General features: G+C 37.4%; 1 protein-coding gene across 1 annotated transcript in view; it reads left to right on the top strand.

Annotated features, from left to right (window-relative positions):
* LRP2 (LDL receptor related protein 2) overlaps nt 1-22,714 on the top strand; it is a 196,811-nt gene that overhangs the window by 88,873 nt on the left and 85,224 nt on the right. Inside the window, exons 17-31 of the mRNA XM_084892365.1 lie at nt 267-459; nt 2,558-2,683; nt 3,493-3,623; nt 6,836-6,973; nt 7,369-7,650; nt 9,119-9,361; nt 11,092-11,211; nt 11,305-11,421; nt 13,018-13,395; nt 14,542-14,790; nt 15,542-15,753; nt 16,685-16,869; nt 17,900-18,128; nt 19,481-19,658; nt 22,385-22,513. Of these exons, the coding sequence (XP_084748491.1) occupies nt 267-459; nt 2,558-2,683; nt 3,493-3,623; nt 6,836-6,973; nt 7,369-7,650; nt 9,119-9,361; nt 11,092-11,211; nt 11,305-11,421; nt 13,018-13,395; nt 14,542-14,790; nt 15,542-15,753; nt 16,685-16,869; nt 17,900-18,128; nt 19,481-19,658; nt 22,385-22,513 (2,910 nt within the window). The remainder of the gene's footprint in view (nt 1-266; nt 460-2,557; nt 2,684-3,492; nt 3,624-6,835; nt 6,974-7,368; nt 7,651-9,118; nt 9,362-11,091; nt 11,212-11,304; nt 11,422-13,017; nt 13,396-14,541; nt 14,791-15,541; nt 15,754-16,684; nt 16,870-17,899; nt 18,129-19,480; nt 19,659-22,384; nt 22,514-22,714) is intronic.

Raw genomic sequence — 22,714 nt, 5'->3', positions numbered from 1 at the left:
CAAGGGGGGAAACCCAAGCCATATCATTCCTGGTTCTATGTATCAGAATTATATCCATTCTTTGAGAGCTAAACTTTTGGGCATGGATATATTCTAGGTTCATCTCATGTTGTAGTTCAGTTTCCTTAAAAAAAAAAGAAGAAGAAGAATTTTGAAGGTTACTGAAATGTGTTCCAACTCTGACACGAACTTTATATATGCAGTAGTAGGAAAATGTATGTCTAAAATACGCTTAGTTTAAACCATGTTCATATTTTAACTTACAGGAAGAGAAATCCTCACAGCTAACAGGGTGGAAAGTGTTGAAAGTTTGGCTTTTGACTGGATTTCAAAGAATCTCTATTGGACAGACCTTTCTTATAGGAGCGTGAGTGTCATGAGGCTAGCTGATAAATCGAGACGCGAAATAATCCGGAATTTAAATAACCCACGATCAATCGTAGTTCATCCTATTGCTGGGTAAGTGTGTTCATGTTTTCCCGAGAGCTTGAAACTGAATAGCTTTTAAAGTTAATGAAAAGTGATGTCATAGGGATTTGGCAAGTTCAGCAAATATAAGATTAACTATATAAATTGAACTCACCTTAAATTTTATCCGTTTAAGTAATCACTTCATCTCCTTCAAAAAACTCTCTTAGTTTCGGCTTCCCTCATCTTAATAGAAGTGGTTGTTTTTCTCCCACCATTGCAACGGACCAAACAACGAGATACAGATCCATTAGGGAAGGAATGAATATGCAGCAGAACGAAGCAATCTCAGTTGAAAAGCCAAAGTTAAACAAACACCCCCTCTTAGTTATCTTGACTCTTATCTTTAGTCTATGTTCTCTTAACCCTTAACCTTTAGCTCCACCTCAAGGATTTTTTTTTTCTGAGAAAAACAGCTCGACAATATTGGCCCCTTATTCTAAGGGAGGCCCAGAATTCCAAGAAAACTCACCCAATGCAGAGCAAGGAGCTGGGGGGTGCCATGGACCATGCTGATACCTACCATGGGTCTGGGTCTGCAAGGTGGTCCTGGGTGGCCCTGCTTGGAATCCTGCCCCACTATACCACAATAAGACCATCCCAGCCCCAGCACCAGTTGTATTTGAATGGAACAACAGAAGAAAAAAAGACTGATAATTCACTAAAGCCTTGTTCACTTGGCACATAGTAAGCTCTGTATATGTATAATGTCATCTAATCCAAAAGCTAGTTTGTGAGTGGGTTATATATAATACGTGTTTTGGAGATAATTAATCTGAGGCTCAGAGAGATAAAGTAACCTGACCAGGACTCCACACTTTAAAAAATATAGATATTTTAAAATATTTCAGAGAGGAAAGCGGGGGTGGGGGGGTATGGGGGGGGAGGAAGGGAGAGAGAGAGAGAAGTGTCAATAACAAGATCTCATTGATTGGCTGCCTCTAACTGTGATTGAATCTGCAACCTGTGCATGTGCCCTGATGGGAAATGTGGTTCATAGGTCAATGCTTAACCATGGTGAGGGTTCCACACTTTTTAAGCAACAGGTAATATTTACATTTCAGGTCTGTTTGACTGGAAAGCCTGTGTCTAACAATTCTGTATGCGGTCTCTAGAGTATTTTTACCCTTTAGAGCACATATGTCAAACACAAGGCCCGCGGGCCAAATCCAGCCCGCCAGGCCTTGCAATGTGGCCCGCACCGCGCTGTCATCACTGCACTCCGCTGTCAGTTTATGACATTGTCAGTTTATGACTGTTCAGTAAACCATTCGGCCCGCGATTTAGGCTGGATTTTAGATTTTGGCCCCTTCTCTGATTGAGTTCGACACCCCTACTTTAGAGAGTTAAATTGTTTGTTTTTGAATGAATTTATGTTAAACTAAATCTTTGGCATTTGGTTTTGAAAAGCTGTTACATTCCTTTCTTAATGACTACATTTAAATAATATGAAGTCATATTTCAGAAAAGATTAATTTTAATTCTTAATGCTTTAATGAAAGAAAAAAATCCCCCTCCTCCACCCAAGTCTTATCTTTTTTCTGCTCCTCAGAATAAAAAGAGATATCTTGAGTAAGATAATGTTTAAGAGTCATGTCGGTTTGAATGTGTTCATCAGGGATGAAATGCTTCTCCACAAATTAATCTATTCCTCGTAGAAGATGACTGAAGAGTGATGTACTGGATCCAGGATGTTAAATCCATAATTTCCTTGCTCACAGCTTATTATTTTATTTGAACACCATGGAATATTTAAAACGCAACCTGAATTGTGTCTTTTAAAAAAAAACCTACTTGGTGACAATAATTACAGGTTCTGTGTCTGGAACAGTGGCTCTACTCTGGATGTCCATTTCATGTTATTTGTATTTGTAAATTTGGTTATATTTTGAAAACTGAACCTTTAATTAAGAATTAGATCAGTTGTATACTAAATATGCTTAATAAATGATGCCTCTCCCCCCCCCCCCCCAATGTAAACCCAATAAAGAAAATGAAATTATTTGCAGCAAGTGCTTGTGCTAAATCTTTCTAAGGTATGTAATAAGTCCCAGTGTTAACATCTTTGATTTATCACTGCTTTTTCTAGGTATATATTCTTCACTGATTGGTTCCGTCCCGCTAAAATCATGAGAGCGTGGGGTGATGGATCTAACCTTTTGCCTATAGTAAATACTACTCTTGGATGGCCCAATGGATTGGCCATTGATTGGGGGTAAGTAGGAATCATCCCAAATTACTGAGTTCCCATTTACTGAGAAACGCCTAAGAGACAATATGTGAAAATATGATGGAGTGAAGAAACTGGTACTACTTGCCCTTATGTATTTTTACATCATTGATTGGCAATGGGAGAGGGACTTGGAATGCTATAACAATATAAAAGACACAAACACAGTAAGCCAGTTTCTGCTGTGACAAAAACTGAGGAAATTGCTGGAGAAGCAGAATGATATGACCTTGTGGAAGGTCAGTATGGAGGAGACAAGGCCTAAACCTCATTAGAAGTAGGATAGGGATTTGATGAAATGGAGGTCATGTGTAATTGTTAGAGGGAGCATCTTGAGGCTAGGAAATCTTTGATGTCATTCAAATATATATTTGTCTATATTTAGTCTGGGAGAATTTTTGAAGAAGATATAGGAAAAAATGGCAGGGCAAATAAGCTTACAGATATGCCAAAGTAGTTTATAAGATTCAAAAAAGGAAGAAATGTATTTAACTTTTCAAACATAATTAGCTACCAATATTTTTTTTCATTTATTTATTTAACAAAGAGAAAAATTCCTAACTCATTTTAAGTTTTCTAAGACACTTAATTGAAAATCACTTCAAAAAAGTAGCTGTATCTTTTTTTGCAGGGGTGGGGGTGGGGGTGGAGGGAATGCATAAAAACTTGAATTTTTAATGAGTTTAATTTGTTTTAAAAATGTTTATTAAATGTGTCAACTGAACGTATTGTTTTTGAATACCCTAATTTGCTATTTTCTGGATAACTATTAACTAAATACTTTATTATTTTAGTGCTTTACGATTGTACTGGGTAGATGCCTTATTTGATAAAATTGAGCATAGCACCTTCGATGGTTTAGAGAGACGAGTCCTGGGCCATGTACAGCAGATGACACATCCATTTGGACTTACCGTCTTTCAAGGTATCTTTTCAAGAGATAAAAGTGTATGCTGTTTGTATCCTTTGCAAATTGTAATGAGAGTAGACTCCCTCTCATTTAGCAATCTCACAATTCTGGTAAATATTACTTTAGAACACAAAAATAAAAATGGTGCTATTTTATATATAAACAAAATCCTTGGGTTTTTGATGGAATATTTTCACTTTTAGAATATATTTTTTTGTTTAAAATACTGTTAGATAATATTGACAACTTGTATGGGTATAGCACATTATAGCATACACATACTATACAATTTAACATACCAAGTACTCTATTATATAAATATTAAACAAAGAAATAGTAAATTATGGCCTTCATCATTTTGAAGACTAAAACAGCAAGAGCTGCAGTAACAGTGTATCATTTCATTCTCTGATGGTTGCAAGAACTTCTTCAGAATATTGTGGAAAAATTATTATATATATTCATCAACTGTATACTCACTGAATAACTGAAGCTTTTAAGTCACAATATTGGGTAACATCATCTTTGTTATATAGAAATGTTAGGATATGGCTTATGAAGAATATAATATAGCAAGCTGTAGTGTTTTTTTTTTTTTTTCTTTTCTAAATAATTTAATGTTATTGGTAAAGATTGCTGGGAGCATGGAATTTGGGAAACTATAGCAACAGTGATCACACTAATGTATCAGTTTTCCTTTTCTCAGCTTTACTTTTTTTTTTTAAACATATTTATTGTTGAAAGTATTAAATATATGTCCTCTTTATTTCCCCCCATTGACCCTCTTTTTTTAAAAAAAATCTTTTTTTATTTTTTTGGTGTGTTTTATTTTTTGTTAACCTTACCCTAGAATGTTTTCCCCATTGCTTTTTAGAGAGAGTGGAATGGGTAAAGAGAGAGGGAAGGAAGGAGAGAGAGAGAGAGAGAGAGAGAAATATCGATGTAAGAGAGACACATTGATTTGTTGCCTTCTGCATGCAGGATTGAACCTGCAACTCAGGTACATGCCCTTGACTGGGAATCGAACCTATGACCCTTTCATGAATGGGCCAGTGCTCTAACCACGAAGCAACACTAGCCATGGCTCAACTCCACTACTGAGTGTAGTAGGCATGCAATTTGGAGTTGAGTTGCTGGCAATAAAAATGTAGGCTGGCATATAAAACAGGAGATTTGTTTAATCTTGAAGACATGGTTCTGTGAATAATTGTATAGCTTCATTGGCCAGGCCAAGAGGGTGAGGAGAGACTAAAATCTACCCCGGTTTTGTTTGACAAATCATAAGTAGTCCAGTTTGGGGGGTGCCCTTTTGTGATCAACCAAAGGCCTTACCCATAATGCTAGTTGTGTCCCTGGTTGAAACCTCCTACTCTGAATAATCAGCACAGTGCTTTATAAAAAACTAGACACTGACTATAAATCAAAGACTTTCTCACATGCATATAGTGTGGAATGAATAGCTAGTAAATATATTGCATATTCCATCCTGCTGTCTGTTTATCTGTGGAGGAGTGCATGGTACTTAAAAGAATTTAAGCAATGCTTTTATGAGATTTTTGATGAGTCAATTATATTTACCCCCCTTCCCCAATAGATTCACTCCCTTTTCAATAATGATGTCAGTCACATGCTATTTGCTGTCACACAGGAACATTATGAAAATGTTAAATTTTATCTGCTCTTTGCTAGAATGTTCTGGGATTGAATAAAAATGCAATTGCAGTGACTTTTGGTTTCATCAGTGTGAAAAATGTTTGAGGGCAAACCCATGAAAGCACAGGATTCTTAAAATAATTATGATAATGATAATAATAATAATAATAATAATAATTTCTTCCAACACTGCCCTTATGGAAATTTCTTTTCTTGTGAAACTCTGTGTAAATTATATATCTTTCTAACAAAGGCTAGATTTGCTTGACTAGATTCCTTGTTTATTTAAGTGTAGTAAAATTCCTTCACGAGTGGGGGACTGAGATTGCAGATAATATTTAGTGAGTCCAGGGACTGATGAGTCATTGATTAGACCATAGATAAGGAAAACTGGTCTAATGATAAAATTTGTGACATCTCAGTCATTATCTGGTTAGTTGGAATTTTTAGTTACTTATGAAGCTGTTAAAGAGAAAATCCACTTTGATTTAATTCTTGTTAGAAACCATCAAAATGTGTTTGTTTACTTTTCTGCTTTGGTTGTGTAAAGTTGAATATGATTAAATTTTTATCTTACTACTAGTAGCTCTGCACATGAATCAATGAGCCAGTAGCTCTGTGCAGGGCCTGGCCACTCCACGCCCGCTGCCCAGAGGCTCTCTGTGGCCCAGAGGCCCATCTGTGGCCAGGTGTGTAATGTTTGCCTCATTACAATGATGACAAAGCAAGCATTCTGCCAGGCTGCTCACGCTGCCTACTCTCAGCAGCCACCCCTCTGTGACTGGGGACTCTGGCTGGGCTGAGAGGACTGGGAGCTACCATCTTGTGGCTATGGGCGCTGTCATCTTTGTGACAGAGTGATGGTTAATTTGCATATTACCCTTTTATTCGAAAGGATTTTGAGTTTCCTGGAACATTAATGTGGTTGTAAGTATAGGTACACTTTTGTGGATAATTTTTATTGACCCCCAAACATATCTTGAAAGTTCCTTTTTGGACTAGACCTATACTTTTCCTTTTCAACAATTTTTTTTATTAAAACTAAGTGTAAATGTTTATAAAAACATATTTTTATAAACATTAAGACATGGGATATGGAATTTTTGACCTGGAAGAAAGCTTGGAGATAAGTTATAGTCTATTGCCTTAATTTTCCAAGGAAAATGAGCCTTCACATAGTTAAGTATTTGCCTAGCAGCACTGATCAGGTTAGTACCTCAGGGTAAGAACTCAGTCTTATGGGGCACCCTCCAATGTTCTCTAGAAGAATCCTGAAGTTTCTTAATGTTTTACTTTCACCCATGGAAGTCAAAACCTAACTGCTATTAAATGCCATCACAATACTCCATCCATGTCTGCCTGAATATGAACCATAGTACTAATAAATATACAGGCTCATTAAGAGTCCTTTTTCGAAAGTAACAAGTCATGGAAAATGACTACTCAAACATATTTCAGGCACTTATGGGAGAAGCTCTGACATTTGCAAGGAACATTACAAACCTATTGCATATTTTTAAGTGATTTAAAAGTGAGCTGTGACAAAAATACTAATCACCCATGTTTCTTCTTAGACTATGTATTTTTTACTGACTGGAGACTGGGTGCTATTGTACGAGTCAGGAAAACGGATGGTGGAGAGATGACGGTTATCCGGAGTGGCATCAGTAATATAATGCATGTGAAATCATATGATGACCATATCCAGACTGGTGAGTGAGATTGCCATGCTCTTTTACATGGATGTATTTAATACAGTAGCTCCTTTTTTTCTTTAAGTATTTACTACTTAATATAGATATTGATAGTTTTATATTCCTATCACCCAGATAGTTTAATACTGCAAGACTTACTTAAAAAAAAAAAAAAATCTCTGTTCAGCTCTGCTAATTCTAAAAGCGTTGCTGGAAGAAATACATTTTAGCACTTATCTGTTTTCATATTGAATGTTGTATATTTGGCATGTTGATTTCCAAGAGGAAGGTACTTTTTGGTATTGGGTCTGAAAAGTTTTCTTTCCCACTTGTTTTTCTTCACGAACAATACCTATGATCAACCTAATGGAAATGTGATTAACTCACTATCTCTGGACATTGCTTTTTTTCAGGTTCTAACTATTGTAATCGACCCACCCACCCAAATGGCGACTGCAGCCACTTCTGCTTCCCAGTGCCAGATTTCCAGCGGGTGTGTGGTTGCCCCTATGGAATGAGCCTGACTTCTAATCACTTGACGTGCGTTGAAGACCCGTCCCATGAACCACCCCTGGAGCAGTGTGGCTCCTTTTCCTTCCCGTGCACCAATGGCAGATGTGTGCCCAGCTACTACCGCTGTGATGGCATTGATGACTGTCATGATAACAGTGATGAGCATCAATGTGGCACATTTAGTAAGTAGCTTATAGGCTGGAGATAATTTCTGGGATGAATAGGAAGAAGTGGGCTTAACAAGAAAACATGGATTATCTCTATGGGAAAAAGTATTTTGAAAGATTTCAGATTTTAGGAAGCTGAGCAATAAATATCATTCGTAGACATTGTTGCAAATGATTTCTCACATTGATTTGGACTATCTTCAGTAAAATATATTTTTTTGACATTGGCTGTTGGGCCAGTGCTGTCTTTCCATGTTGTCAAACTTCTCAAAAAGCCAAATCAAAACAAACTAGATAAGAATCTTTAGTGTCTGAGATAATGTAATCACAGAATAGGACTTCTACTAATAACTTTTGAAATCTCATGGGCTGTATTCCACTCTTATCCCTCCTTTGGGATGAATTAGGAATGAATTAGGAATGAAATGGTGCTCTTTATTTTTGTATTTTATGGTAATCTAGTTTATAAATTTTGGAGCTCAATAAATGGTATAGCAACATACAAAAATATTCCATTAAAAAATAAAATATAGTGGACAGTTGAAATCTCAGAAATTTCTACCAAGGTGAGATTAATAGTGTCTTTTTAGGAAAAAAAAAAAAAAAAGAAGAGTGACATTTTAAAGTGAACATGCCCATTTGTACATTTTTCTGAAATTTCTAAAATTTTCTTCCTTTTGTGTATTATTTTCCTCTCTCTAGAAGTGCAGATTTTTAATGAACATTTTATTAATTTGCCTTTTTCAAATGATACACTGTCGAGCTTTCTGTAGACTGAGATTTTTGTGTGTGTGTGTTTGTGTTCCATAAACAATCTTTAATTTATATATTTTTGGTTTTTATATTCAACACCATGCAATGTGTACACCGAATTTGAAACCCTTACTGGAGGAAATAAGCTTAAAAGTAAAGGACGGGCCTTAAAATCACACTTTATGCTTTAATCCTGGGCAGATTCCTAAATCTCTCATAGCCTCAACTTCCTCATCTGTAAAATGCAGATAATTATGTGTACATCACTGTATTCTTGTGAGGATTAAGAGAGAGAAAAAATACTCAAGGGTCCACGGTTCGATTCCAGTCAAGGGCGTGTACCTTGGTTGTGGGCATATCCCCAGTGGGGGTGTGCAAGAGGCAGCTGATCGATGACTCTCTCTCATCGATGTTTCTGACTCTCTATCTCTCTCCCTTCTTCTCTGTAGAAAATCAATAAAATATATTTAAAAAGAGAGAGAGAAAAAATATATAAAGCATGTAGAAAAGTTCCTGGAATATGATCATTGTTAAGTAAATGCCAGATGATGATGATGATGAGGAAGAGGAGAAGGGAAAGGAGAAGGAACATTTGAGTTATGCACATATCTCCTTATTTTGTATAATGCTTCTATTGAAAAAGGAGAAGAATTGGGCTTTTACAAGGCAAGAACTCATATAAAAGACTGTGAAATCAAGTGTCTTCATGATCAGTTTGTTTCTGTTACAGATAATACCTGTTCACCGTCAGCGTTCACCTGTGCCCACGGAGGAGTGTGCATCCCTGCACACTGGCACTGTGACAGGCACATGGACTGTGTGGATGGCAGTGATGAGCAGAACTGCCCCACCCAGGAACACACTTCCTGCCCCGCATCTTACTTCACCTGTGATAATCACCACTGCATCTCGTGGAACTGGATCTGTGACACAGATAACGATTGTGGGGATGGATCTGATGAGAAGCACTGCAGTAAGTTTTGAATGGATTTCTCTTGGTTGATTGATGACCATCTTAGTAAGTAGATTTGAACCATCAGTAAGCCTTGCACACTTTCCTCTAAGGCTTATACAATTTTCATTGTATTTTAGCTACTGTATTCCATCTGTCATTCCTTGTATTAAAAGGTAATAGAGCAAAGGTAAGGGAAGCTTAGGCCCCCCCTAAATATTGAGTTTTTTTGGAACCAAAATTAGGTCTGTCTCTGATGTCTAGCACCCAGATAGAAACTGAAAGAGATCTCTCAACTAACTGTTCAGATAGTTAAAACAAATTTGTTTCCCCCGCTAAATCATATAAACATATCCAGATATTTTACTCTTATTTTTCTTTTCATTTGATACTGAAGAAGGCAGTAGAATATAGAGGTACAGAACATTTAAATTACCACTAATCTTACCCATCTGCTTTTTATCTTGCCAGTTCTAATTTTCTTTAGGTTGTCATGTTTTTTTTTTATAATAGTTTAAGTGGAGTGAGTTTCCCTGGACTAAATTCTAGTTTTGGTTGCATGACTAGACAAGTCACTTTTCTTCTGGAATAAGATGAGCTTTAAGATCCCTTTGGGCTTTCACATTTTATAAATCTACTAGAGGCCTGATGCCGAAATTCGTGCAGGGAACTCGGACCTTGTAACCTCTCGAAGCCTCAGCCGGCCCTTGTAGCCCTGGCTTCATCTGGAAGGTTGTCCGAATGGTGGTCCTGCTGTTCAGTCTAATTACCATATTAACTCTTTATTATGTCAGATATTTAATGCAACTTCATCAGTGGATGAATAGGCAGCACACTTGATTCTAAGGCTGGGTCTCTTCAGCAAAGCAGGCCCTGGATTTATAGAATTGTTCTGATTAAACTCTGGATTAAATCAGTTATCATGACAGTCTATATACGATTGCTACTAAGCATGAAGGTCAGGCTAATGAATGCTGCCTAGTTGGGCTCCATTGCTTAGCTTTGGTGGAGTCCTGGACTTACTAGTAATCATGAAGTATAGCCTAGTCCAAACTCCTGATGCTAACTTTCTAAGTGTGGTCTACTCTTCAGGGTGTAATCACTGTTCGTGACTTTGCCCACGATATTCTTTTTTATGGCCTAGTTTATTTATTTATTATTATTAATTACTATTTAAATTTATCTTTATTGTTGAAAATATTACAAGTGCTTTCCTTTTTTCCCCATTGACCCCTCCACCCCATTTCTTTTCTTTTCTTTTTAAAAAAATATATATTTTAAGAGAGACATCGACCAGCTGCCTCCTGCACACCCCACACCAGGGATGTGCCCACAACCAAGGTACATGCCCTTGACTGGAATCAAACTCCGGACCTTTCAGTCCGCAGACCGACGCTCTATCCACTGAGCCAAACCGGTTTTGGCGCTCCCATTTCTGCTCCCTCCCCAGACCTTCACTGCATACTGTCTGCTTCGATTGAATATCTGCATATAAGTTCTTTAGTTAACTCCTTTCCCCTTCCTCTCCTTTCCCTTTGATATTCACTCATAGTCTTTTTATTCCTTTAAAAATAAAAAAACTGTTCTAATTTTGAGTGCTTTTGCTGGTCTGACTTTGGCAATGTGGCTAAGTTGAAGGAATTTTGAACGTATATACAATCATCTATTTGTTTAGCGTTTTTCAATTTGGCTCTGCTACACACTGAACAATAAATAAACTTTTATTTGGTTTTGATTTTGGATGATATTAGACTTTACAGAGACATGCCTGTCTAGCCAGTTTCATTGCCCTGACCATCGCTGTATTGACCTGGCTTATGTCTGTGATGGGGACAAGGATTGTGTTGATGGATCTGATGAGAACGGTTGTGGTAAGAGGATTGCTATCTTTATATTCATGCTGTTTAGAAAAATCCAAATCTCATTGAGCTGACTTCTAATGCTTTCTTTTCTTTCATTCTTAGTAATTAATTGCACTGCTTCCCAATTCAAATGTGCCAGTGAGAATAAGTGTATTAGCAACGTATATCATTGTGATGGTGTGTTTGACTGCAGCGACCACTCTGATGAGGAAAACTGTCGTAAGTACATAGACCCAGCATGTTTGAGATAAAGGAATCATTTCATTCTATCAGCATTGATATTACCACAGATTTTTCTCTAGCTCAGACAAACTTGAGGGAAGACAGTAGTCTGAATTACAAAGTATTTTCAAGGGAATGCAGTATTAAACAAGCCAACACATTTCCAAGTAATGATTTATGATTTGTGAATTAGTTGTATAAATGGGAACTTTCACATAGTTTTTTAGGTAGTTTAACTATTTCTTAGGTAATTTTATTTGTACTACAAAGTTTCCCTAGGCCATCCCAAATTAGTGTGTCTCAAATTTTTGAGACTTAGAATATAAATCGATGTTTTAGTGGTTTCTTAAAAATCTCAGTATATAGGCTAAATCATGGTATGAATGTAATATGGAGCAGAATTACATATTGACTCTAATGAATCTATTCTTTCAGTGGTTTTTGGTTTAATACCTGCTAAGATATATATGTTAAGTATTAGTAGAGTCTAGGAAGAGTAATTATAGAAAGTAAGAGATAATAAAGCAAGGTGGTCAGTTACAAGGGCCTTAGAAATGATACAGATGAAATGCTATGAAGGCTCATAGAACCTTCTGCTTAGAGGGTTCAAGGAGAACTTCGTGGAATATAAATTAATAGACCTACATTCTACAAAGGCTGGAAATCTATAATGAACAGGGTTTGCAATTGCCTGCTTACGCTTATGTTTGAAAAAATTGTCAGCGAAGTAGTCATTTGTTGGAATAATGGTATTCTTTTTGAATAATGGTATTTTGGGCCATGAAAAGTAGGTTTCTATCAATTCTATTCAATCAGAACAGAAATGCTTAAATCTATAAATAAAAAGAAAAGTTAAATAAAACGGTTACATGCTTTATAGATGTGCACCACACCCAGAAATTCTTATTCGTTCATTTTCCCATGTCACATTGAAAACATAGGCTTCTGTGATGATCTGCGGTTACAGATCCAGGTACTAATGACTTGCTGTTGCCTTTCTAGGTTCCTGAGGGGTTGGGGGGGTTAGGGCTTACTTCTGTGAAATAGGGAGACAGTTCTTATCTCTTAAGAATTACTTGATGAACAGTGGAAACTCTGCAAAGAATTAAAGGCTTATTGTCACCTTTTGCTTAATGTTTGCTGGTTTCATCGGATACAGCTCATTTGAGGAACAATTATGACATCCAAATGTATTATTGAACACATGAAAATCAAAGTAACCATAGCTAATTAAGTACAATTAAAATGCCCTCGTGATTCTTTAATAAAGAGACAGCTATATTTTATGATTTATTCTGTAATTGAATAAACATAAGAAATGCAGGAAATAGAATGTTATTTTGAATGAGGGATTTATCTTCTATTCAAGAGCTGTGCATCATGTTCTTTGTTTTCCGATCAATGAACCAGACACATAAAAATTTCTATTTTCCACAATATTGGAGAATATTGTGTATCATTTTTACATTTTAATATTTATTTTAATCATTATTATAAACCTATTCTTGTTCCAAAACTGTTTCCTATAAGGATTATATAAAGGGAATTAAAAATTGCATTGACAAGCCTATCTTCCCCATACTTTTCTTTTAGAAACGAGGCCTCCGGGTATGTGCCACCAAGATGAATTTCAGTGCCAATCAGATGGTGTCTGCATCCCAGGGGCCTGGGAGTGTGATAGGCACCCAGACTGCATCGACGGATCTGATGAGCACAATGGCTGTGTGCTCAAGACCTGCTCCCCATCCCATTTCCTTTGTGCCAATGGGAACTGCATCCGCAGAGAGTGGGTCTGTGATGGGGACAATGACTGCAGGGATATGAGTGACGAGAAGGACTGCCCTACTCAACCCTTTCACTGTCCCAATTGGCAATGGCAGTGCCCTGGCTATAGCATCTGTGTGAATCTGAGTGCAGTCTGTGATGGCGTCTCTGACTGCCCCAATGGGACAGATGAATCCCCACTTTGCAGTAAGTTCCCAGTTTACTGGCCATAAGTTCATTCTGACCAGCGGCCTGCTGTGCATCACCATTGTCATAATCACCATGTAGCTTTTGAGGAAGGAATTTCACTTTCTCTCTGAGTTCAAAGATTCAAATAAATCATCACTGGATAATATTTCTCATTAAATCCTTTGCACTTGGTTCTGTGTTTGTACTTCTTTTTTATGTAATCATTTTAAAAAAAAATAAGACTAACTGAGGCCATTAGATTCTCTAATTAAATTTGGTTCTATTGGTAATGGACTCAAAAGTTTCTAACTTTAATATTTTCTAATTTCAATCAGAACTTGCCACAAAACAAATGAAGTCCAGGGATTTGTGTTTGCTGTGATTAGAATTCCGTGATTGGCATGTAATCCTAATTGCTGTCCTTTCTTTCTTCCCTCTTTAATCAATGCTCACTCTCAGGTGAACCTCAGCCAGGTACGACCGCAAAGTATTTATTTTTATGATTCTATATGTGTTGTGTTTGTGCTGAAAATGTTCTAATCAATTTGACTTACTTCCTTTTCTAGTGCATGTTTTGTACCATCACTCTTATAATAAGTTACATGGAAATAGAGGGCATTTGCATCCAGGCATGTGAGCTATGTTTGGGTGGCTTCAGGCATTGCGGTTTTGGCCCTGTAGTTAAAGAATGATGTTTGTGGACCTGTGCTCTCTAGTGTTTCAGTTGCCTTTCCCCTTCCATTTATTCACTTTCATAAACATTCTAGCCCTTACTCACAATGTCAGTCTTATCTTCTATTTCTAACTATAGAAAGTAAATGAGAAGTAATTTAGGTGTCTTTGCATGCTTAATCCATGACTGTTGTGTTTCTCGATGTTATCAATATTTCCCCAAGTTTCTCACATTGGACTAAGTGGAATTATAATAGAGGGGTGTAGCGAAGAAAATGGTCCGAGTCCAATGAATGTGAAGAATAATAAATCCTTAGGTCTATCAGAGCAGACACTGATTAGCCTGTGGAATTCACCCAAGTGAGTGCTGCTCTCAGCTCTTACCTGGGTATTATGTTGAAGGTAGTCCTAGACTATATGACAAATATTTGCAGCAGGGTGAACCAAAGAAGCAAAGATTCTTCACTTTCTTATTCTCTTTCTTTATTCTAGACCAGGATAGCTGCTCAAATTCAAACGCTGGTTGTACTCACCAGTGTGTCCAAGGGCCCTTTGGGGCTCAGTGCCTATGTCCATTGGGATACCTGCTTGCTAATGATTCTAAGACCTGTGAAGACATAGATGAATGCGATAACCCAGGCTTTTGTAGCCAACACTGTTACAATACAAGAGGTTCTTTCCGGTGCTGGTGTGATAAAGAATACATGTTAGACTCTGATGAGAAGACTTGCAAAGTTACAGGTAATGATTGATCTTGAAAGTAAACTAACGAACTTGTTAACAACATACCCCAAAGCTTAAGATCAAATGTTGTATGTAGATATTTGGAAATGTTGATTAGGAGTCAAATGATGGATCTTGTACGTTGGAAAACAGAGGTCAAAACATATACAGCAGAAGATGATTTTAAAAAATTATTTAGCATAATATAAAATGTTTCCTATATTATTTAAAAATGATTTCTGTATTTAAATATCTTTATATAATGAGCAGAATGCATTAAATTTGACCAATATTAGTTCAGTTTCTATTATGTGAAAGTGATTACACAACATATTAGGATATTAATTCAGCTGCAAATAAATCTAAAACAAAGTAGAGGGGATATTGTGAGATAATTAGAAGTCTCTGACTGCTTTCAAGAAGCCTATAATTTAGGAAAGAAAAAAAAAAAAAAGAAAATATGAAAGTAACTAGGAATAGGAAAAATGCAAGTATAGTTCATTCCATATTGATACTTAGACAATATAATTAAAGGAAGAAAAATATTTTGGAAAAAGCTTACTTTAAATACTTGTGAAAACAAGCTAACTATGTAGGCAAGGCATGGAATGATTAAAAAATTTTTATAGAGATTTTTGTTTTTCCCCATTACTATAGTTTGGAATTACATCTTCCTCTGTTACCAAAAGCATTATGTCAAACACTTGAGATGCTTTAGCTGTGTTTTCTTCCAGGATCAGTGACACTTTTGCATTTTCTTCTTTGACAGCATCGGAAAGTCTTCTGTTACTTGTGGCAAGTCAGAGCCAAATCATTGCTGACAACATCACCTCTCAGGTCCACAATGTCTATGCCCTCATCGAGGGTGGTTCCCACATTGTAGCTGTGGATTTTGATTCAGTCAGTGGTCGTGTCTTTTGGTCTGATGGAACTCAGGGCAAAATCTGGAGTGCATTTCAAAATGGAACAGACAGAAAAGTAGTAAGTACATTTCTACTGACCTTTGGCCTAATTCTACTGTATACTAGGTAGCTCTCATATTTCCCTTTGGGTGATATTATACCCCAAAGGCCTGGACATTCATAACTGCAAATCTATGGGTATTTTAGATAAGGAAGTGGTCTCTGAAGGCAGATCCATTATTTTGAATTCCAGATCACATGATGTAGAGACTTCACAAAATCTATGAGGTTCTTTTTGTAATTTTTTTCCCCCTGGTGTATGAGAGCAGAAGAAAGTGCCAGGGGAGTTAAGAGGTTGCTTTTAAAAGTTTTAATTTAATTGTTTTCATTCTATCTCCCAATTTGTTTCTTGACCTTTGATGGTTATGTTTCCTCTGCCCCATAGAACTTTATTTTATAATCATTTGCACTTAATCAAGATGTTACTTTTGGTACTTTGGCATTATAAATTTTTTAAAAATATATTTTATTGATTTTTTTTACAGAGAGGAAGGGAGAGGAACAGAGAGCTAGAAACATCGAGGAGAGAGAAACATCGACTAGCTGCCTCCGGCACACCCCCTTCCGGGGATGTGCCCACAACCAATGTACATGCCCTTGACTGGAATCAAACCTGACACCTTTCAGTCCGCAGACCAATGCTCTATCCACTGAGCCAAACTGGTTTCGGCGGCATTTTAAATTTTCATAGGATTGCCAATTTAGGGAATGGATAGAGCTTTTGATAATAGAAAACACTTTGAAACCAAAATGAAACCACATACTTATCCAATCAATTCCACAAAATCTTGTGTGTTTTTCCTATAAAAATCTAGTGTTGATTATGTAGTTATCTACATGGGAAGACAAAATTTTATAATGCTCACAAGCAAGTTAGATGTTGCATTCCAGATTTTCATGTTATCACTCATTCCCTTTAGAATTCACTCTTTATTCACTTTTGTCTTTAGGTACTTGACAGTGGCGTCACCATGACTGAAAGTCTTGTGGTAGATTGGGTGGGTCGCAATCTTTACTGGACAGACTACGCTCTGCAAACAATTGAAGTCTCTAAATTGGATGGGAGCCACAGGACCGTGCTGATTAGTGAAAATGTAACAATGCCGAGGGGACTAGCAGTAGATCCCAGACTTGGGTAAGACTTTTTTTTTCCCTCAATGATCTTGCCTTGACATGATTATCATGAAGGAAAATTATATGAGCATGATGTCACTGATAAGCATATCATAAAATTTAAAATAATTCATTGTTTAAATATCTCTATAGAAGTGGTAGGCATCCAACTGGCTGTTGCTATAATTTCTTTAACTGAATAGTGTTTGCCATAAAGTACACAAGGGCAATTGATTGTTCACTTTCAGACTGTACTGATTTATTAGTTTGGTGATACAATTATTGATGTGATTGTTGTAGAATTATATAATTAAGTTTCTAATGAATGTATACAGTAATATGCTATAGATGGGCCAGCTTGCTGTAATTTTGATACTTCATGGTTTCATTAAAAAAAAAAAAAGTAAATAAAAGCCAGATTTTTCTGCTTTGGTTTCATGTTGTTTCCTAGAGTTCCCTTTTATGTAATTCAAGGGAGAACATTTTTGCCTGTTGTTCCTAAAGGAAAGAAAAAGAAATTCTCCCACATGCTTAGAAACCTCTGCAGGCCTCCTCTCTTGAATTTGCTTAGATTCTCTAACTTAGGTTCTTGTCTGCAGGATGATGAGTTGGGTAAATCATGTTCAGTGTGATACAGACTTCTAGATATTGCAGAGGTTAAACACTAATGAAATTTATGATGAATCTCTGATGAGAAATAAACTGACCCTTTAAGACACGACAGGGTAGAAAATCAAGGACAGATGGATTTTTCTAGATCAGATATTTGTGGATTGTACAGAAACACGAATTGGCATTGAGACGTTTCAGAGTCATAATATACTAAATGCTTTATGGACATTATAAAAAACACCTAGGTGGCTTGTGGTTGCATCATGATTACAGTTTTCCTTTGCAACGCTAAGGGAAAGAATGAGCTCTGTGCATATATTATGAACTGGAGATTAGTTATTTTAAGTAGAGTGAATATAATGTCCTATGCCATAAGATGATGGTTATTTTTCTGTGTTGAAATATGTGCTCTCCGATTGGTAACTAGTTTCTTTCCACAGTGCGCATCTGATGTTCTGGTCTGACTGGGGCCATCACCCTCGTATTGAGCGAGCCAGCATGGATGGCAGTTCGCGCACTGTTATTGTCCAAGACAAGATTTTATGGCCCAATGGCTTAACCATTGACTACCCCAACAAACTGCTCTACTTCTTGGATGCCTATCTTGATTACTTAGATTTTTGTGATTACGATGGACAACATCGGAGGCAGGTGATAGCCAGTAGTTCGGTAAGTTGGTAGTGAGAAAAAAAAACGAACACCCAGAAACCATAGTAGTCAATGAGTGGAAAGCAGACAGAATAACAAGAATACAAAGAACTTAGTTTTTGTGTTAGAGACATTGCATGCTCAATCCAGGGAATATTAACTGAAATAAGGGCAAATCCATCTTTTTTTTTTTAATAACTGAAAATATGTATTTTTACTTTAGTTCATTGTCAGATTGCTTGTGTAATTTAGTGGATCTGTAGGTGCTAATCTGTTGGTTCTGTACCTTTACAAATTGTTAAACAAGTATTAACAATTTAATTATATTTACATTTTCAATTAATCATAGCCTGTTATGTGCTTTGTATTCTTATTTAGGAAATTCTGTGGATTTTATTCTCATGAGTTATGGTAAAATACAGAAAATGTGTTTTCTTTTTCCAAAGAACTATCAATGACTTCTATTTAAGACTGTCATTATTTGCAGTTTTGTGACTTGAAGAGACCCTGGGAGGGCCTCCTCACCTTCAGAAAATATGCATCTAAGCTGTGTCAGATTTATGTGCATCTGTGAGTGGCAGAACAAGACAGTGGGAATAGCACTGGAGAAGGAGAGATGATAATGGGGTTGGGGTGGAGGGGACCCCAGACATGGCACTTCATTTTCTGTGCTTCAGTTTTGCTTTCATTTGTAAATGGGTGCCCAGTGTAATTATCAGAATAAAAATGACTAAACGACACATGCATGAGAAAGGATTTTGAGTGTCAAAGTAGGAGATAGGTGAAGCAGTATGTTTTTGATCTGCCTCTTAAACAGTGACTTCCCTGTATTTTTATTAAATAACCAGAGGCCGATACACAAAATTCATGCAAAGGTAGGCCTTTGCAGCCCCTGCTGCTGGGGCTGTCATGGCTGTGGCCCTGGCTACCTTGTGGTCCTGCCCCCCACCCATAGCCACCTTGGCCTGGCACTGCCCACTTCTGCTGCCACACAACCTTGGTTCCCCATTTCCTGGGATCCCCTGATCCACCTCCCTGCAGAGGGTGGCCTGGGCTTCCCTCTTTGGGGCGATTGTGGAGCCTTCCCCACTTCCCATTGACTCCCTTCCCCCCGCCCCCTCTGCAGGGCGATCGTGGGGTGATGGTTGGCCCCTACCAGTCACATCGCATCTGCCGTGGCTGGCTTGGGCCAGTGCATGTCATAGCGTGGTCCTCTGGAAGGTTGTTCTGCTGTTCGGTCGTTTGGTTAATTTGCATGCTTATTATTATAGATTGCACACTAAAGGAAGCCATCTATTCAGCATCCTTTTCTATTTTGTTTCCGTTGCTTTTTATTTCTAGGTGAGATCTCATTGTTCTCTTCTGCCTGGCAGGTTCTGCGGCATCCCTATGCCCTAACCGTCTTTGAAGACTCGGTGTACTGGACTGACCGAGCAACCGAGCAGGTCACTCAAGCCAACAAGTGGCATGGAGGGCAACAGTCCGTTGTCATTTATAATGTGCATCAGCCTCTTGGGATTGTTGCAGTTCATCCTGCAAAACAGCCAAATGGTAAATGGGATACAATAGAGAGAGACAGAGAGAAGCACTCTGCCTGAAAATAGCTTGGAAAACACTTATTCGGAAAATATAAAACGCACAGCGTTACAGACACATTTATTTGGGAATGAATTTTACTTTCCACTTTACCTACTACCCTTGTCCTAACATCTCCATTACTTTCATTTACCATGGAAAACTCAAATCTTGTATGTAACAACAGCAGGTCTAAATTGTATCATTTTATTTAGCTATTGGCTACTGCCTCTGTGAATTTTCTGAGTCTCAATTTCTTCCGCTGACAAATACAGCATAGACCAGATACATATATTCCTTTGATAACTTCCATCTATTTTTTTGACTTTTGTATTATGGCACCATTGCCCTGTAGGTGCTCTGCTGTGGCTACCCCATCTTGCTGGAGGGCCTGGTGTAGGTGGAGAGGTGATTTAAAAATTTGACTTTGGTAGTGTGAGGAAGGAATAAGTCCCTCAATCTTCTCTCCTCCTAACTTTGCAGTGGATTCTCATCACATTCAGAATCTGGCCCCTGGTCTCTTCTCCCACTTCCTTATTCTTGTCACATTGGACTTCATTGTGTTCTAAAGCATACCAGGCAACTTCCCACCTCTGAACTTTTTGCAGAGTTTATGCCTGCCTTAGGCCCACCTGCTTTCTAGGGATGACATCTTTAAGTCATTGTATTTTTTTTTAAAAAAATATCTTTACTGGTTTCAGAGAGGAAGGGAGAGGGATAGAGAGACACATATCAATGATGAGAGAAATCTTTGATTGGCTGCCTCCTGCACACTCACACTGGGAATTGAGCCCACAATCTGGCCTGGAATGAAACCATGACCTCCTGGTTCATAGGCTAATGCTCAATCATTGAGCCATGCTGGTCGGACCCCACCTCTGAACTTTTACACTAGCTCTTCCCCCGGCCTGGAATATCTCTCCTCTAGATTTCCACATCAGTTGTTTCTTCCTGTCATTTAGGATTCTATGAAATGCTCCTGCTGGCTCTCAATCGCCCTACCTAAATTAGCCTTCCCTTCTCATAGTTATTTGATATTTATCCTCATATTCTGAAATTACACAATTTATTTATTTATATTTTTAACTTAAAAAATATGTATTTATTGATTTTTAGAGAAAGAGGGAGAGAGATAGAGAAATAGAAACATCAATGAGAGAGAGACATCTTTGATCGGCTGCCTCCTTCATGCCTCCTACTGGGGATGTAGCCCAAAAACTGGGCATGTACCTTGAGTAGGAATCGAACTGTGATCTCTTGATTCCTAGGTCAGTGCTCAAGTACTGAACCACACTGGTTTAGCATTCACAATTTATTATTTATTATGAATTTATTGGGGTGACATTGCTTAATAAAATTATACAGATTTTTCAGATGTATAATTCTCTAATATATCATCTTCATATTGTATTGTGTGTTCACCCAAAGTCAAGTTTCCTCCCATTACTATTTATTCTCCTTTTACTCTCTTTTACCTCCTGAAATCACACAATTTATGAGTTTAGTTCTTTCTTCTTTGCTAGAATATCTGTCCCATGTTTACAGTATTCCAAGTGTGTGGAATGGTGTTTGGTGAAGTCTTAACATTGTAGAGTGAATGAATGAATTAATAGATATAATAAGGTATGTAATAAAAACTTGAAAGGTATAGAGAACATCTTGTGAGCTTAGGAAACACACAGGATCACACAAAGATGTCATCATTAGAAAAATAAAAGATCATTATCTAACCAAATTTGGTCAACAGTGATTAAATGTAAAGGTCACATTGGGACACACACCTTGATCTTATTTAATGTAAAAAGGTCTCTTTTCAGTCAGGCAAGGAGACAATAATATTTAGTATCATATTTCCATACTAAGCTCAGGACTACTCAGTGGCTGTTTGTTCATAATCTGGTATTGACAGGATTGAGCTGTAACCTTGTGCAAGTCACTCTTTCTTCTTTGCCTCTTATGACTTTTATGATGAAAGCTGGGTGTTAGGGAAGGACAAAAGAGTCAAGAAAAACCCCCAGACCAACAGAAGGTACCTTTATGTACTTGTGACTTCAAATATTAGGGGCCTTTGGGGGACACTAATAGTGTGATAATGCACGTTTAAAAATGTAGTTGTTTAATTGAGATATAATTTGACATGTATTGGCTTTAAGTGTACAACATGATTTGAAATATGTATATATTGTGAAATGATCACGACAACAAGTTTAGTGACACATCCATCATCACACACAGTTACAAAAAATTTTTTGTGATGAAACTTTTAAGATCTACTCTCAGCAATTTTCAAGTATGCAGTGCAGTATTGTTAACTATAGTCATCGTGCTGTGTATTGCGTCCTGAAAATTAATAAGTCTTATCACTGGAAGCTAATACTTTTGACCACCTTCACCATGTCACTAGGCCCCACCCTCTTATTCTGGAAATCACCAATCTGTTTTCACTGATTTCATTTTTATTTATTTACATGTAAGTGAGATTATATAGCATTTATCTTTTCTGACTTCTTTCACTTAGCATAATGTCATCAAGGTCCATCGGTGTTGTTGCAAATGGCAGGATTTCTTTTCTTTATGGCTGAGTAATATTCCATTGTGTATGTGTATATATAAATATGTCTCATTTTCTTTGCCCATTCATTCTGTACACTTCTATGTGGGATTTTTCCATTAAGCGATGTTTACTTTTCTTTCTATTGCAGATGTAAATTCCTGTGCCTCTGCCCCCTGCAGCCACCTATGCCTGCTTTCCTCAAAGAGCCCACAGCTTTACTCCTGTGCTTGTCCCTCTGGATGGAGTCTAGCTCATGATTTTGTGACTTGCCTGAGAGGTAGGTACAGTATGCCCTTTAAGTGTGCCCTGAAGGTGGTCTTGCCATAGTCCGTGCAAAGCAGTGTAAGCCCTAAACCATTTGCTGATGGAGTGTGTGCTGCATTCCCTTTGGCTGAGCAGTATCTGGGGTGTGCATGTGTATGGGGCGACTTAATTGAGTACTCAGTTGTTATATCCTTTCTGAACATAAAGCTAATAT

Source organism: Pipistrellus hanaki, assembly GCF_964339955.1.
Source record: "Pipistrellus hanaki genome assembly, chromosome: 8".
Lineage (NCBI taxonomy): Eukaryota > Metazoa > Chordata > Mammalia > Chiroptera > Vespertilionidae > Pipistrellus > Pipistrellus hanaki.
The sequence above is the reverse complement of the archived record's forward strand: the minus strand, read 5'-3'. Positions and strand labels throughout refer to the sequence as shown.